The sequence below is a fragment of the Aquila chrysaetos genome, chromosome 10 (assembly GCF_900496995.4).
Source record: "Aquila chrysaetos chrysaetos chromosome 10, bAquChr1.4, whole genome shotgun sequence".
Taxonomy (NCBI): Eukaryota; Metazoa; Chordata; class Aves; order Accipitriformes; family Accipitridae; genus Aquila; species Aquila chrysaetos.
The window spans coordinates 40,011,537-40,028,455 of NC_044013.1; the positions used below are offsets into that span (position 1 = coordinate 40,011,537).

Below are 16,919 nucleotides of genomic sequence, written 5' to 3' on the forward strand. Positions count from 1 at the left end.
CTCCAAGCTCTGGAGAAACTCCTGACTCTGCATCTTCTGTCAATAGCTGAACTAATGGTGGCTTCTAACTAAACTAATCCTTGGTCAGCGAAGGTACTTGCCCATATGGCACTGTGACTTTATCAAGCTGAGTTACTGTTAGTAACTGTAGCAGATATTCTGACCTACACCTAGTTTCCCATGATCTCTTATATTCCTCTTGGGCTACACTAGCATGTGCTTAAATAGCTGCCTCCTAAAACTAGTAGAAGTTGGTCAGAACCTTCCTTATCTTCTCAACAGGAAGAAATAATTTCTTATATGCCACTGCATTGTAAAAACTGGTAGAAATGACGGCAGGTGGCTGTTCAGGATGTATGTATGCACCATTCTATGTAATTCAGAGAACTTTTTCCTCTTACCTTCTAGAGCTTGTGTTGGTCACTAGATTCCTTTCCTTGCACAGTTTCTGTTAGTCTGGTTTGCAGCCAGTAGCTCTGTGTCCCATTAGTGCAACCTAAGGGTTTTGGTTCATGAGTCTGAATTACAAAAGCCCTCTGCCCACTTGGCTGTTGCATGTTGCGCTTTTTTTATACTTAAAACAGATGTGGACATAGTTTTTAATGACACCGGCATAGCTCTCATCACAACTTTCAAGATACTCAGCATTATTGTAACCTAGTTTTGTTGTATGTGAAGTATCGTACAACTGAAGCTCTTGTCTCCTACCAAGTTGTCTTCCACATCTGTTTGGTAGCTCAGTAGTGGCAAATTGGTAAAATTAGCCCTAGGAGTGTGGTCTGGTTAAAAGTAATAGCTGATCACTGAAGATACTGCCAGTATATAACAGCATTTTCTTGAAGGAAGTCACAAGGGTTTAATATCATAGTGCAGCTCTTCTACTTTTAACCAGTGCTTGAAGTAACAAGTGGAAACTGTAACATGGCAAACACTGTTGTGTTTTCTAGCTGGGAAAACGCTTCAAATATTTAACATTGAAATGAAGAGCAAAATGAAGGCTCATACAATGACAGATGATGTCACCTTCTGGAAGTGGATCTCTCTGAATACTGTTGCCCTTGTAACGGATAATGCAGTCTACCACTGGAGTATGGAGGGGGAGTCCCAGCCTGTGAAAATGTTTGATCGCCATTCTAGTCTTGCTGGCTGCCAGATCATCAACTACCGTACTGATGCTAAGCAGAAATGGCTACTGCTAACAGGCATATCTGCACAGGTACTTTACCACTAGGGAGGCCTGCCATGGAAAACCCAGAGCTTGTCTTGTTTCCTCCTTCTATAGGAGCAGGACTGATATGTTTGTTTTCTTTCCTAAAACATTGTTGGGAATGTAAATGCTTGTCTTGATCTTCAAATAACAAACTTAAGTGTAACTGAAAATATTGCAATAATGGTATAAACACTAGTACAAGGTTAAGAGTCTTAAGTGATGCCTTTGTAAGAGAATGGTACCTCATGGCATGGTACTTCAGCTTGATATGACAACATATTTACTAACACTAACTTAAATGAAATTACTGGCTGAGTGCTTGTAATTCCTGACTCCTGTTCTGTCTTGTCTAGCAAAATCGTGTTGTGGGAGCAATGCAGCTATATTCTGTAGATAGAAAAGTGTCACAACCAATTGAGGGACATGCAGCTAGCTTTGCGCAGTTCAAGATGGAAGGAAATGCTGAAGAATCCACTCTCTTCTGTTTTGCAGTAAGAGGGCAAGCTGGGGGTAAGGTAAGACTTGGTTCTAAATATGCTGTAATCTTTAGTGACTCACCCTGGTTATCTGCTTCCAGGAAACCAAATGGTTTAATGCACAAAGTTGCCTTTAGGGGAAAAAAGTGAAGGACTATATGTCAACCTGGATGCTATATATCTATGTATGTGAAAACTGGTGCATACAGAGCTTCACAGCAGGGACTACCTGATGTAGCAGGAGTCTGTTTCGAGTCATGAAGTAAGGTGGCATGTCATAACCAGCCTAATTAGCTGCTTGAAACACGTGACTCTCAGCTTCGCAGGCTAAGCTTAAGGGAAAAGCTGTTGTAATCTTTCTTTGATGCTGATCCCCAGTATCAGGCTTAACTTACTTCCAAAATATTGGATGCAAAAAATTGAACACTAGAGTTACAAGGCTAACTAGTGGTCTAATACTAACACTGGAATTATGTGAGCTACTTTGTGACAGCTAAAACAAGGTAAAACCAAAGCTAGATTCAGAGAAACATCTTCAGAACTGTCTCTGTAAAATGTTAACCAACTTGAAAGAGTGCGTATAGTGACCTAATTGAATCCTTAAACTTCTAAGTAGCTAGGGGTAACTAAAGATTATGCTTAACTGTTTCCCTCACCTATGGTACATCAATACAGTATGCCACACACGTTTAGCCAGTGAAAATATTTAGGAAGACCGACTTAGTTTATCTTTGCATAAGCTTGGGATTAAGGCTCAGCAGCAAAAGAATTGCTGTATCTTTATTGTTGAATCTATTGTCACAGAAATTAAATACAACAACTAACAGACTAATCTTATCTATTGCACAGTTACATATCATTGAAGTTGGCACACCACCCACTGGGAATCAGCCATTTCCGAAGAAAGCAGTGGATGTCTTCTTTCCTCCTGAAGCACAAAATGACTTTCCTGTTGCCATGCAGGTATGACAGCTGCAAACAAGAGCACAAAAATGAGTCCGTAGCTTCTCTTGGTGGATGTGACACTGTAACAGGGCACTGGAAGCCAGGTGGTCAATATATTGACCTGAGGCTTAGCACTAAACTGTTGTGATTTCTGCCTCTGCTTCAGTGGTGTTAAAGGAAAGGTGGAGACTGAAGGAGCATTCAAAGGCAGCATGTTCCTGTTTATGGAAGAAATATCCATGTATATTTAACTTGTCTTTCAAGCTCTTAAAACATCATTCTACTGTGATAGTACTCCAGTATTAAGTAAAAATATAACAGCACTTCTAGTTCTCCTGAAATGGCATAGCTATCTTCTGACTGTTAAAAGCACTTACTTGCTTTATCCAATATCAAATTTGATTAATCTATTCCTGTTTTGCAGATCAGTGACAAGCACGATGTGGTGTTTCTCATAACAAAATATGGCTATATCCACTTGTATGACCTGGAAACTGGCACCTGTATCTACATGAACAGAATCAGTGGAGAGACTATATTTGTTACTGCACAGCATGAAGCAACAGCTGGAATTATTGGAGTAAACAGAAAGGGACAAGTAAGGAAGCTTTGCCCGGAAACCACTTGTTTAGCTAATCCCACTGGCCCTTAACGATACACTGTAGTGTTCATATCAATGTCTAAAAGTTTACGTAAATTAACAGGACAGAATAGTAGAATGAGGAATATGGTAGTGTTGGATAGTTGAACAGGAGTGCAGCTTGTCTGACTTCTAGTTTCTTCTACAGCTCAAGTTCTAGTTGCATAATTTGGGGGGTTTTGTAATGGCAGTCAGTGGATCTAAACACTGTCCTACTGTTGAGGATGGAACTAGTATATACCTCTCTTTTTGGGGGCAGATTGTATCCTCTTGCAGAGCATATGCTAATGGGAGTCTTAAATACGTTAACTTTGGACTCTGTTGAGAATATCTGGTGTCTGACGGTATTCTGAGCCCTAAAGAAAATCTGCTACTGTATCTCCATACACATCTAACTTAACTAGTTTAAACTAGTCTGCTAACATTGTACAGCTATGCCTTTAGACTGAATTGATTTCAAATGTTGTTGCTTCTTGAGCATGGGTAATACAGAGCAGAAGTCTTGTTCCTAGTTTATCCTCCACGATTGGTTACTTAGGTCACTGAGTACAGGTTATAGAAAGATAGTACTTACGTCCCTGTATTTCTGACCTCTGTCAATACCTCAGTTTAAACTGACTGTTAATCATCTGCCTTGATGCAGTCATTGGATGGTAGAGGTTCCTTCTAACTGGAGGTCTGTTTCTTAAATAGAATGACACAACTCTGCAGTTATCAAGGGATGAAAAAACTTTCCATGTATGCTATTGCTTTCCTTGTAGAGGTTAGCTTAGCTTTTGGCTCACTTATATTTGAACTAACTGGAAGTTTTCCTTGATTTATTCAGGTGCTCTCAGTGTGTGTGGAAGAAGAGAATATTATTCCCTATATCACAAATGTGCTGCAGAATCCTGACCTAGCTTTACGAATGGCTGTCCGCAACAACCTGGCAGGTGCTGAGGAACTCTTTGCCAGAAAATTCAATGCACTGTTTGCACAAGGGAACTATTCGGAGGCAGCAAAAGTGGCAGCTAATGCACCAAAGGTAATAGACTGGTATTCAGAACAGTACTGAACTCTACTGGCTTACACTGCTTGCTTCAGGAAACCTTGCTGAATTTCATAAGTAGCAAGATGAGAATCTTGTTACTGCTCCTGTCCTAACGTAGTACTTGACATACCTGTGAAGAACCTGTACACAATGTGCTGAGAGTACTGATTGTACACTGGAAGATCTTAAAGCTTCTATGAAGCCCACAGAGGGGGAGAGGAATAAATGATGAAGTAATGGCTATGAGGCTTAATGTTTCTGGTACTTATCTTTACTTTTCCAATGATTAAAAAAGTTTCTATGAAAAGACAGCCTCTAGCTGAGGTTGCACCTGGAAACAAGACAAAAAGGACAGACTAAGAGACTAAATTCAGATGAGAGGAACTTGCTTGCAAGGAAAAGGGTGTCTTAATTCTGTAGGACAGTCCTCTGAACTTAAATCTGCATTGCTACTGATAGGCTACTATTGCATATCTTCTGTCAAAACATCTCAAAGGGAATATCTGAGCTGATGTTATACTGCTGCTGACTTATTCCGGGCTGGCAAAACATAATGTTGCTGTGGCAAGCATTTCTAACTTCAGCTTTCTGGAGAAACTCTTGCCAAGCCACAATAGCAGAAGAGAAAACTAAAGTGCATCTTATTTCTGGCAGGGAATCCTGCGTACGCCAGACACCATACGCCGGTTCCAGAGTGTTCCAGCTCAGCCAGGACAGACTTCCCCTTTACTACAGTACTTCGGCATTCTGCTTGACCAAGGGCAGCTGAATAAGTACGAGTCGCTGGAACTCTGCAGACCAGTGCTTCAGCAGGGACGCAAACAGCTCTTGGAAAAATGGTTAAAAGAAGATAAGGTAAATTTGGGGTGGATACCTTTAGAGCCCTGGAGGCGGAGGGACATAACTGCTTGACAGCCTCCCCTCCTTCCCAGGAAAACTCAATGGGGCAACTCATCAATGTGCTAGTGTGATCAAACAGTTGAGCAGTAGGTGTTCACTCTACCTGTAACTATGACCCATATTGTTGCAACAGAATTGATCAAATACTCCAAGAGCTTCACTCATTCTACTTAAAATTACAGCAGGGTCAACTTGGTGTGGAAAAGTTCCTGAGCTGCTGCCCTTTTTTCCCAAACCACTTCAGGCTTCTTTGGATACTCACTTGCATATGCTTTGAGCCCTGGTTATGTTTCTGTAATTAGCTGAAGAAACATGCTGATACAATGTATCATCTAATTCTTTTCAGCTCTATGAATGCATTTCTGACTCCTGTAGAACAGCGTAAGGAACAGAGCCCCTTAGATCACTGCTGAAAGAGTCAGATAACGCTATCAAGCTGGGCCTTAATTTTTTTTTTAAGAGAAATCCAAAAGGAAGACAAATGAGGAAGAAGGTAGTAATGCATTTATTTCAGCATGACACTGTCAGGGTGGACTGACTGTATTTCTGTCTTTAAACAGCTGGAGTGCTCAGAGGAGCTGGGAGACCTTGTGAAATCTGTAGATCCTACACTAGCACTTAGTGTCTATCTGAGAGCCAACGTTCCAAACAAAGTCATCCAGTGTTTTGCTGAAACAGGACAAGTCCAGAAGATTGTTTTGTATGCGAAGAAGGTGAGAGGAAATGAAATTGCCAAATCTGTCCTGTATTTCAGAATAACCAGTGTATGTTCCAATGCAGCTAAAAGTAATTGTGGGGGGAATCTGAGAGCCTGTGTAGTACCTACTTTGACCTAAGGTTTTGTTATGAATAATTACAGCTAGACTTCATACATGTATCCTTTCCTACTTCCCTATGTAGCCTCTTCCAAATGAGGAAATCCTGACTGGGTTGTATAAGCTACTGACAGTAGCTTTTACTGAGCTCTGTATTGAACAAGGCGTGCGTTCTCGCTGAGTTATTACTTTTCATTATCTCTTCAGGTTGGATATACTCCAGACTGGATTTTTTTGCTGAGGAATGTAATGAGAATCAGCCCTGATCAAGGACAGCAGTTTGCACAAATGCTTGTTCAAGATGAAGAGCCTCTTGCAGACATAACACAAGTAAATAACTTTATTGCTATGAAATGTTAACTTCAAGGCCTTAAAATTGGTAAGAGGAGCCTTACTCTTACCACCAGAAGATTTTGAGCAACAAGTTTGGATTTACCTTTCTGGGACAATGCTGTTTCTTTCCTAGTTTTAAGAACACTAAATGGCAGCTTAGTGCAGTGCCAGAAAAAACAGTTTAGCTTTGGAAGCTGCACTTGGATGTTATTTTGTTTAAATATACTTCCAGTTTCTAATCAAAAGCATAAATCTTCATTTGCAGATTGTGGATGTCTTTATGGAGTATAATTTAATTCAGCAATGTACAGCCTTCTTGCTGGATGCACTGAAGAATAATCGTCCCTCAGAAGGTCCCCTGCAAACACGTTTACTTGAGATGAACCTCATGCATGCACCTCAGGTATGCTTTTCAGAGTTATCGGATTAGGCTTTTCTGTAGCTAGACTAGCCACTGTATTGTGGTCCATATCAAATGCTAGTGATGGTGTTTCGGAACTAAATGAAACTTTTCAATATTCCTTCTAGGTTGCAGATGCTATCCTGGGAAACCAAATGTTTACTCATTATGACCGCGCTCACATAGCTCAGCTGTGTGAGAAAGCTGGCTTGCTACAGAGAGCACTTGAACACTTCACAGACTTGTATGACATCAAGCGTGCAGTAGTTCACACTCATCTTCTCAATCCTGAGGTATGAGATCAATTATGCTGAATTTAGCAAAAGCTAGGCCATTAATATTGCTTTCAACATTTGACTTCGGAGTGTGGAGTGTTCTAATTTGATCTAAAATGGCTTATGTGTCTTTGCAGTGGTTAGTGAATTATTTTGGTTCCTTATCGGTAGAAGACTCTCTGGAGTGTCTGCGTGCTATGTTGTCTGCTAACATTCGTCAGAACCTGCAGATCTGTGTGCAGGTAGCTTCAAAATACCACGAACAGCTGTCAACACAGTCACTTATTGAGCTGTTTGAGTCTTTCAAGAGCTTTGAAGGTAAGTTTGTGCTCTTGCCTCTAGCAAAAGGAGCTAGTGCTCACCTCATCATACGTGTGTGTATGAAGGACTGTCTCTGCTGAAATCTAGAAAGCCATATTGAACTTAAGTACCTAGGCCTCAAAAGTGTTTTAAAACCTGACCTAAACCTTAAAGTTTCCCTGTTAAGGGGGGCACCAACATTCAGTGTTGCACTGTTTGGTTTTCTGAAATCCTACCAAAAAGCTTGGAGCTGTAGACAACCTTAAAAGTTAACTGAAGAAGCTGCTGGCCTTTTTCCTCTGTCCAAAATGGTTGTCCTAAATTTGTGTAGGCTTTGGTTTTGGGCTTTTGTACTAATCAACAAGGTGAGCTGTGTATAGTCTAGTCAGCATGGTGGTATGTCAGTGCTCAAATCTCTGCAGATATGTGGCTGAACAGCATCTTGCTAAGCTTTAAAGAAAACCTTAAAGACTGAGAACCCAATGTAATCTTGGACTCTTGGAATCTGGAGAATGTTTAGTGGAATAAGATGCTATTGTAGACAGGTTTCTTGCATAGGCAGCCTATGTGTTTTTTTCCAAAAAACACGTGAATCTTTCTTGACTAAGTGACTTAGCAGTCACTTGTCTAAAGTAGTCAAGTAGTATATGGCATCAGCTTTAAGTGAACTTTCGCTGTGGGTCCTGGCAAGCAGCTTTTGCACTGTGTGTTTGTTTTAGTGAAAGGTGTGCTGATAGCTTTTGGTCACAACTATTTCTGGTTTTCTAAACTCTTCCTTGCCTCCTGTCTAGGGGTTGTATGGAAGGCACGTGCTGGATGTTTTAACAAAGCTGACCTATGGCAATTGATGATAATGCATCAGTATTTATCGAAGTTACATCTAACACACTAGTCTGTGTAATACATGGGGAGGAACAACAGGCTCATCTCAGCTAGGACAATCTGTTCTTAATAAAACAATTACAATGCTTGAATCTTTTTTTCAGTTCTTTGTAAACTTCTGCAGTAGTCAGATTCAAATTTTCATGTAATTGTAACTTGGAAGGCTTGCTTAAAAGCTAATATCGATCCAACTCAAGTGCTTTAGCAGAATAACATGTTGACTGTTTTCCCTCAAGGTTTGTTTTATTTCCTGGGCTCTATTGTAAACTTCAGCCAGGATCCAGATGTGCACTTCAAGTATATTCAAGCTGCGTGCAAGACAGGGCAAATTAAAGAAGTGGAAAGAATCTGCAGGGAAAGTAACTGCTATGATCCAGAACGTGTTAAAAACTTCCTCAAGGTAATGTTTGGGTAGCACTGGACTGTCTTGGTCTGTTTGTGGTTCTGATAAAACATGGTGTGTGTCACCACTGAGATGAGTTAGCTCTGTGAAAATACAGATGAGTTGTAACCTTTGCACTTAAGGATCCATCTGTTCTCTTAAACCAGAGGTATCTAGCATGTTGGCAGTACCTCCTAATAGAGCCTGAGCCTGGAACAGTATCTCAAAAATGGAGAATCTGTCATATCAGTTCCTCACTGCTCTTAGTAAGGTTAACCTGGCTTGAACTCTTAACCTGTAATAACAGCACCAGCTCATCTAGAACTTGTTGCAGACGTCTGCTATAAAGTAGGAAACAGGTAACTTGAAGGTTGAGAGCAACCATAATACCAAATGAGTTCAAAGCTTAATGCTTATTTACAGTGTCATCAGCTTCAACTGAGTAGCTACAGAAACAACAAATGAATAGTGTCAATTAATTCCATAAATGCCTTCAGAGTTCAGGGTTGATGTGTCTCAAGTCATTTTACTTGTACACGCTTACTGAAATTTTAGCCAGGTGAACAGCAGTTTAGCTCTGCTAGGATGTGCCAGTCAGCGTAAGTACACATGCTAACTGACTTACTGCTAGGATTCAGAGCGTTGCTGAAACATTTCTGAAGACTGGAAAAAGATGGTGTGCTCAAAGTTCAGATTCTGTAGCCTGTTGTTAGTGCTGAGCTTATTGACAAATGTAACACTGCTAGAAATACCTGAGAAAGCGTGGGAGGGAAAAACTTTTATCTGGGAACATTTCCTGCCTTCATGTTTGTCGGTTACATAGCATAGTCTTAGATTTCACTGATCATATCTGAAGATGGCAAAACTCTCTTCAAATAAGAATTCTATAAAAATAACCTGGTGTCATCGAGGTGTAAGGTATGTAAATTGATCAAGCCACCTAAGATATGTTATCAAGCTGTCAAATTCCTGATGAAAGCTATTGTTTTTTGTGCTGTTCCATGTCTGGAATGTGCAGGACATGTACCAGGTAAATCTCCCAGTACAGGCCTCCCTGTGTAAAGTCCTTAAGTGTAATTTATATGTAGGATTATATTCTGGGATGTGCATGTTCGAATAAGTGATCTGAAATATGCATCCGGAATACTGTCTGCCACATAGACTAAGCTTCTGTACTGTAATCGTTGTAATCTTATGCTGAAAGTTGGAATGCTTTTAGATAACTAATCTGATTAGCAATTTAAGTAGTACTGCTACTAGCTTGATTCTTACTGTTCTCTAAATCCAGAGTTGGAAGGTATCATAAGACACATGGTACTTGAAGTCAGTTCTGTATATAAGTTTATGAACCACAACTTAATCTAGTCTTGGTTAAATTCATTTTGAAATCCCAGAGTGCTAATCCTGCACACCAAACACCAGTGGCGACTAAAAATGGTATCTATAGCTTAGGCTTGTAATAGTTGTATTGTGTTGTAAGACTTTGTAGACTCTGCCGTGCAAAGGGGCAGGGTTAAACTTCAGAAAGCTTCTTGCTGTAGGCCCTGAAGTGGGTGTGAGTACTCCTACTTGCTACATGTTGCAAGCAATTAGTTGAACAATAAGCTGTCACTATTTGGTTGACTGTTGAATTTTGGCTTTCCAAATTCAGCTGCTTTAACAGTTTAAGTGACTGTATTTGTCTGCTTAAGCCCAAGAACAAAACCAAATTACTAAAGCTCTTCTCTTTATAGGAAGCTAAACTCACTGACCAGTTGCCACTCATCATTGTATGTGATCGCTTTGACTTTGTCCACGACTTGGTGCTGTATTTGTATAGAAATAATCTCCAAAAATATATTGAGATTTATGTACAGAAGGTAAGTTACAATTTGTCACTTGGCTTTAACGAGTCAAACAGATCAATCTTTCTAGTATTACATGCAACTATAGGCATTATGTTTGTAACTATTCTGCAAAGAGCCTCATACTTGAGACTGACACTTAAGTACCTATTAGTGGCCTCCAGTAAGTTAGCCCTTATGTGAGTCACATCTCTTATTCTTCAGTGAAGCTGAGCAGTAACCCCTGCTAATGTGCATCTTGCAGGCGGAAGGCTTGGTAGAGTAACTTTGGAGTTCTTAGGGTAGTTTTAACTTCCAGCATTTTAGGGGGTGGGGAAGTTCCCCTTTATACTTCCTGCAGGGACAAATCAGGTTGCTCAGGAGCTCTTTCTATGGGGACTGAGCATTAGTGAGCCACTGAACTGTGGTGTGATCCCCTGTTGACTGAAGAATTGACTTGCAAGCTTGTCCAGAACCTCAGGAAGCTGGAGGTAAAGGCAGGAAGATGAGGTCAATCTTAACAAGCAGCCTTCATGTGTACTTCTAGGGATAAGTATTGACTGCCTATGCTGCATGACAACACATTGACTTCTTTAAATGATCCTGTTTAGGTGAATCCAAGCCGTCTGCCTGTTGTTATTGGGGGACTGCTTGATGTGGATTGCTCTGAAGATGTGATAAAGAACCTTATCCTTGTAGTGAGAGGTCAATTTTCGACTGATGAGCTTGTTGCAGAGGTTGAGAAAAGAAACAGGTATTAAACTTCTATGAGTCTTTTAACACTGCCAGACTGTTAATGGTTATACTGCTCATCCATCAGTGCATGTCCTCATTACATAGCTAAAGCTGGTACTGACATAAGGAGCTGCCATTGGGTAGAGCAAGCAGCAAAAGTCTGCTTTACTTCTTGACTGATGTGGGGATCCCCCTTAAGCAGCTTCCAGATAATGAGAGTCTTGGGCATGTGATGTTCTTCATAGTGTCAGAAGGTTATACCATTATAATAATGAACCAGAATGCAGGTCAAAATGGAGTACTATAACTCTGGTTTAGTTACTGACTCTATCCTACGCTGAAGTTGACTTCTATAGTGAAGAAACTGTGCAAGTGGATACTTGCTTATTCACTCAACCTCTCTAATGTGAAAACTGCTTCCTTCTAGGCTGAAACTGCTTCTGCCCTGGCTGGAAGCAAGAATTCACGAGGGTTGTGAGGAGCCTGCGACTCACAATGCACTGGCCAAAATATACATTGATAGCAACAACAACCCAGAAAGATTCCTGCGTGAGAATCCTTATTATGACAGTCGCGTTGTTGGCAAGTACTGTGAGAAGAGGGACCCTCACCTGGCCTGCGTGGCTTATGAGCGTGGACAGTGCGATTTGGAACTTATTAATGTACGTATGCCAAGGCAGCTGACTCATGGGTTAAGTTCTAACCTGAGTATCATGGGATAGATATTCGGGTTTATGACTGACAAAAGCACTTACTTCATAAAAAGTATTAAGCTAGGAACTGCTCACTTCTAATAGAACGGGTAGCTATTTAATCTCCCTCTGCAACTTAATGAGAAATGTGGGACTCCCCTGGACATCCTAGAATGGGAAGCTGATGGAAGTATCAAAGCCTGAGATTTCTAGTGTGCTTCTCAGGGAGGCTTAGTTAATGTTGCAGTAAATTATCTCATCCACTGTAGGCTCAAGAGCTGTGACCTCACTCTGAATTAACTTTGCCTTTCACTAGGTCTGCAATGAGAACTCCCTTTTCAAAAGTCTTTCCCGCTACTTAGTTCGTCGTAAAGACCCTGAACTGTGGGCCAGCGTACTACTGGAAAGCAACCCTTACAGAAGACCGCTGATCGACCAGGTGAAACTGACAAAACATTAAAAGCCTTTGCTGTCCTAACTTGACTTGCTGGTACCTGACTTAACCGATTTGTCAATGGCTTGACTCTGCCTACAGGTTGTACAGACTGCACTGTCAGAGACACAGGACCCTGAGGAAGTCTCTGTTACTGTGAAGGCCTTCATGACTGCAGATCTTCCTAATGAGCTTATTGAACTGCTGGAGAAAATAGTTCTTGATAACTCTGTGTTCAGTGAGCACAGGTGTGTAAAGTCAAAACTAAGTCATAGGAAACTTGAAATTATACCTGGTGCAGGTGCCAAATTGCTGTAATGTAGAACAGCAAATAAACTAATACCTTCTGCAGAGGGGAGGATGAATTTCTTGATCATTACTTGGTATGTACTAATATTTTCTCCCTCTATTTAGGAATCTGCAGAACCTTCTCATTCTCACAGCTATTAAGGCTGATCGCACCCGTGTCATGGAATACATCAATCGCCTGGATAACTATGATGCTCCAGACATAGCCAATATAGCTATCAGCAATGAGCTTTTTGAGGAGGCATTTGCTATCTTCAGGAAGTTTGATGTCAACACATCAGCTGTACAGGTATCTTAAAAACTCGCTCTGTAATAACTCCTTGTGACGTGTATCCTCACACCAGGATTTTGCTGTTAGCTTGTGACTTCAGTACTTAACACCAATTAGCAAAGTGACCAAAGTTGCTCAGTGTCTTGTCTTATGAAGTAGAACAAATGTTGTGTATTGAAGCCTCTAGTAAGTGAAACTTTGTAAGCCTAAAATCACTTATGCTGTGTGTTGTATAGAGTAGTCCCTATTTTAAAAGCAACTGTGGATCCATTGAAGAACTAACATAAATATAACAGCTCAGTGTCTGTACAACTGACCTTTATAGATAGTGGCTGATCATGGTAACCCTTTCTTTAGGTATTAATAGAGCACATTGGAAACCTGGATCGTGCATATGAATTTGCTGAACGCTGTAATGAGCCTGCTGTGTGGAGTCAGCTGGCTAAAGCACAGCTTCAGAAGGGGATGGTGAAGGAAGCGATTGACTCGTATATTAAAGCAGATGATCCTTCCTCATACATGGAAGTTGTTCAAGCTGCCAATGCCAGTGGTATGATTAAGTCTTATTTAAATCTTTCCTGTTGATGTTGTTCAGTTCTTTTGAGTGGTCTGTTGCTCAAACTGCAGTTCTGTCAAACCTATATCTTGATGCAAGTGGAGGAATCTGGTCCTTTCAATCTCGTCCTAGACAAGAATGGGAAAAGACAGTGTATTCCATTTGCAGATAATCAGTGGTCTTTTAACTACCTTCTTTAGCTAGCTGGAGACTTCTGTCAGAGCAGTTGCTGCTAAGGAGGTCTTTGCATGAAGTTAAATACCAGGATATATTTAGTTAGGCCCATTGTAAGGTGACTTTATTAATCTAATGTAGCATATGCAGTATGAAGGCTAGTCTTGATTTTTGGGGAATAGCTGTAGAAATACTTATGTCAAACTAGATTGAGCTGGTAGTATAGTTTAAACACAACTGTCCTCAATGGTGGGAGGTAAGCATTCTGAACTCTGTTTCATAGGAAACTGGGAAGAACTGGTGAAGTATCTCCAAATGGCACGCAAGAAGGCCCGGGAGTCATATGTGGAAACGGAATTAATCTTTGCTCTTGCTAAAACAAATCGCCTAGCAGAGCTAGAAGAGTTTATCAATGGACCCAACAATGCACATATCCAGCAAGTGAGTGAGACTGAGTTTCAGTTTTGCTGAATCACAGCAGCAGGTTCCTTAGGCCTTGCTAACCAGAGGGTTGTTGGGACTTCTATCTCTTTGGATATGCAGATAGATCTTGGACTTCAAAGGCATTTCCATTTTGATGATGGCTTGAATGCTACACATTTTATGTAAGCCCTTGACTGAAAAGCTGCAAGAATAACCTGGTTATGCTCTCCTGTAGGTTGGCGATCGCTGTTATGATGAAAAGATGTATGAAGCAGCTAAGCTGTTGTATAACAACGTGTCCAACTTTGGCCGTTTAGCCTCAACTTTAGTTCACCTAGGTGAATACCAGGCAGCTGTGGATGGTGCTCGGAAAGCAAACAGTACTCGCACGTGGAAAGAGGTAAACTCACTGATTGAATAAGTTAAGGGACTTCAAAGCTGTACCCTCTTCAGAAGCTTTGGTTATAAGCGATAATGCAATTGTCAATTCCAGGTCTGCTTTGCTTGTGTTGATGGAAAAGAGTTCCGCCTGGCCCAGATGTGTGGACTCCATATTGTAGTACATGCAGATGAGTTGGAAGAGCTAATCAACTATTACCAGGTAATTAAGCTGACTCCTGTTACACAGTCAAAGTCTAAATTCTTTCATGGCAACTCTGTCCAAAACTGGAGATGTAGTCAGGTTGGTTCCTAATGTGAAACATCTCTAACTGTCTGTATCTCTTAGGATCGTGGTTACTTTGAAGAGCTGATAACTATGTTGGAAGCAGCACTTGGACTTGAGCGAGCACACATGGGGATGTTTACGGAGCTAGCAATTCTCTACTCCAAGTTCAAGCCACAGAAGATGAGGGAGCACTTGGAGCTGTTCTGGTCGAGAGTCAACATCCCCAAGGTGAAAGTCTGAGGCCTTAAATTTAACCTGAGATGCATCTGTCAGGATTGTCTGTACCCTAGCTTTTATAATAGCAGATCTTGAGGTTATTAATAGCACTAAAGCCTGAGCGCTGACGGACACTGATAGCAATATATGTTAACTGGAATTTCTAATATGCCTTTTGCTTAGGTTCTGAGAGCTGCAGAACAGGCCCATCTCTGGGCTGAACTGGTATTCTTGTATGATAAGTATGAAGAATATGATAACGCCATAATCACAATGATGAATCACCCAACAGATGCTTGGAAAGAAGGCCAGTTCAAAGATATCATCACTAAGGTATTACTTTCCTAGTGAAAGGAGGTAAATTTCTTGCTATGTGCACTTCAGTTCTCTTCTTTCATTAGTAGCCTGTTTAAAATTCAGTTCTTGATATTGCCACATAATTTCAAAGCAAGTCAACTACAGTAACTAAAGAGATTTTCTAGGGACAAGAATGAGTCTTGGATGGGTGGCTCACTTGTGCTGGAATACCTAAGGTTATGTCTGTCTCTCATTTGGATTTCTCTACAATCAAGCTTCTGCTCTGAATGTACATCCTTACTCATCTCTAGGTGGCCAATGTGGAGCTGTATTACAAGGCAGTTCAATTCTATTTGGAATTTAAACCTCTGTTGCTCAATGATCTGCTGATGGTGTTGTCCCCTCGGCTTGACCACACTCGTGCTGTCACCTTCTTCACAAAGGTAATTTTCCTACTATCCACATCAAAGAAAAAAGTTGCAGTTGGAAAAGCGCTTAGCTGTAGTAGCATTTTAAAATACTTAGCGTCTTCCCTGTGAGGTAGTGAAGTAGCTAGGAGACCTCTACAAAAAGTTATCTTGACTTAAATTTATCTATCTGATTCCTTGAAGGTTAAACAGCTACCACTGGTTAAGCCGTACCTGCGCTCAGTTCAAAATCACAACAACAAATCAGTGAATGAGTCCCTGAACAACCTCTTCATTATTGAAGAAGACTACCAGGTATGTCTTGTCTTGAAACAGTAGTATCGGGAACAGGTATCAACTTGCATGGTGTGTATGCTTCATAACAGAGGCAGCTATTTCTGAATTTCAAAGTTCTATTCAGGCTGGGACTTCTGTGTCAATATTAACCTAACATTCTCAGTCTGTTTAATGTCTAGAAACACAGGTTTCTTTCTTGTTTTCAGTAGATTTTACCTGCTTGCTGTTAACTTGAATTCCTATAAGTGTATGTTCTTTGACACTTCAAACGGAACTAGTGGTGACTAGCCAAGGATTAAGTGGAGAACTGTTAGTGGCTTTCTAGGAGCTTTTTGGGTCATTCCTACTGGGGATAGACTGGCTACTTTGTTATGAGTGTGACAGATCAGCTTTTATTTAAGGCAAACAGTGGGTGCTAAGGAAAGAACTCACAGAAAGCACAAACAGTTGTGATGTCTAGCTGTTCTACTGTTTTCAGAGAGCACCTGTCTGGTATTTGGAGGCTCTTAACCTCAGCAATCACTACTGAAAAATACTAACTGGAATACCCTAAACTACATGTGCCAAACACCAGCTTCTCAAAGGAAAAAAAAAAAAAAAATCAGTCTCTCTGCAAGTCTGGCTAGAATACTTTATCCTCCTAGAAGTAGGAATACAGAACTGAGATGTATGGAAAATGTTTCTGTCTTTGTGGATGGGGTCATACACTTGAAGTGTGAATAACTTTTTTTCTACTTAACTCAGGCTCTTAGGACTTCTATAGATGCTTATGACAACTTTGACAACATTTCTCTTGCTCAACGTTTGGAGAAGCATGAACTAATAGAGTTCCGAAGAATTGCTGCGTATCTCTTCAAAGGAAACAATCGCTGGAAACAGAGTGTAGAACTCTGTAAGAAAGACAGACTGTATAAGGTAAGAGCACTACACAGGTCTGGTTTAGCACACTTGGCTTGTTTGGAGACCTGTGACTTTCTAGTAAAGTTGCATCATTTTGGATGCCACTAGGCGGTGTTTGTTGCTAATATGGC

The 16,919-nt window shown here is 40.7% G+C and overlaps 1 protein-coding gene across 7 annotated transcripts in view; it reads left to right on the forward strand.

Moving 5' to 3' along the window:
• CLTC (clathrin heavy chain) overlaps positions 1–16,919 on the forward strand; it is a 35,473-nt gene that overhangs the window by 11,603 nt on the left and 6,951 nt on the right. For 4 of the 7 annotated variants that reach the window (XM_030027067.2, XM_030027068.2, XM_030027070.2 and 1 more), the window contains 27 exons: positions 948–1,216; positions 1,564–1,725; positions 2,536–2,649; positions 3,056–3,229; positions 4,098–4,295; positions 4,956–5,156; positions 5,762–5,914; positions 6,224–6,346; positions 6,615–6,752; positions 6,878–7,042; positions 7,162–7,342; positions 8,443–8,606; positions 10,322–10,447; positions 11,023–11,165; positions 11,574–11,808; positions 12,155–12,277; positions 12,374–12,519; positions 12,686–12,869; positions 13,209–13,401; positions 13,865–14,022; positions 14,240–14,404; positions 14,498–14,605; positions 14,732–14,899; positions 15,071–15,220; positions 15,496–15,627; positions 15,796–15,906; positions 16,633–16,803. In XM_030027067.2, the coding sequence (XP_029882927.1) occupies positions 948–1,216; positions 1,564–1,725; positions 2,536–2,649; positions 3,056–3,229; positions 4,098–4,295; positions 4,956–5,156; positions 5,762–5,914; positions 6,224–6,346; positions 6,615–6,752; positions 6,878–7,042; positions 7,162–7,342; positions 8,443–8,606; positions 10,322–10,447; positions 11,023–11,165; positions 11,574–11,808; positions 12,155–12,277; positions 12,374–12,519; positions 12,686–12,869; positions 13,209–13,401; positions 13,865–14,022; positions 14,240–14,404; positions 14,498–14,605; positions 14,732–14,899; positions 15,071–15,220; positions 15,496–15,627; positions 15,796–15,906; positions 16,633–16,803 (4,355 nt within the window). Of the gene's footprint in view, positions 1–947; positions 1,217–1,563; positions 1,726–2,535; positions 2,650–3,055; positions 3,230–4,097; positions 4,296–4,955; positions 5,157–5,761; positions 5,915–6,223; positions 6,347–6,614; positions 6,753–6,877; positions 7,043–7,161; positions 7,343–8,442; positions 8,607–9,606; positions 9,619–10,321; positions 10,448–11,022; positions 11,166–11,573; positions 11,809–12,154; positions 12,278–12,373; positions 12,520–12,685; positions 12,870–13,208; positions 13,402–13,864; positions 14,023–14,239; positions 14,405–14,497; positions 14,606–14,731; positions 14,900–15,070; positions 15,221–15,495; positions 15,628–15,795; positions 15,907–16,632; positions 16,804–16,919 lie in introns of all 7 variants that reach the window. The other 3 variants (XM_030027065.2, XM_030027066.2, XM_030027069.2) reach the window with 1 other exon arrangement.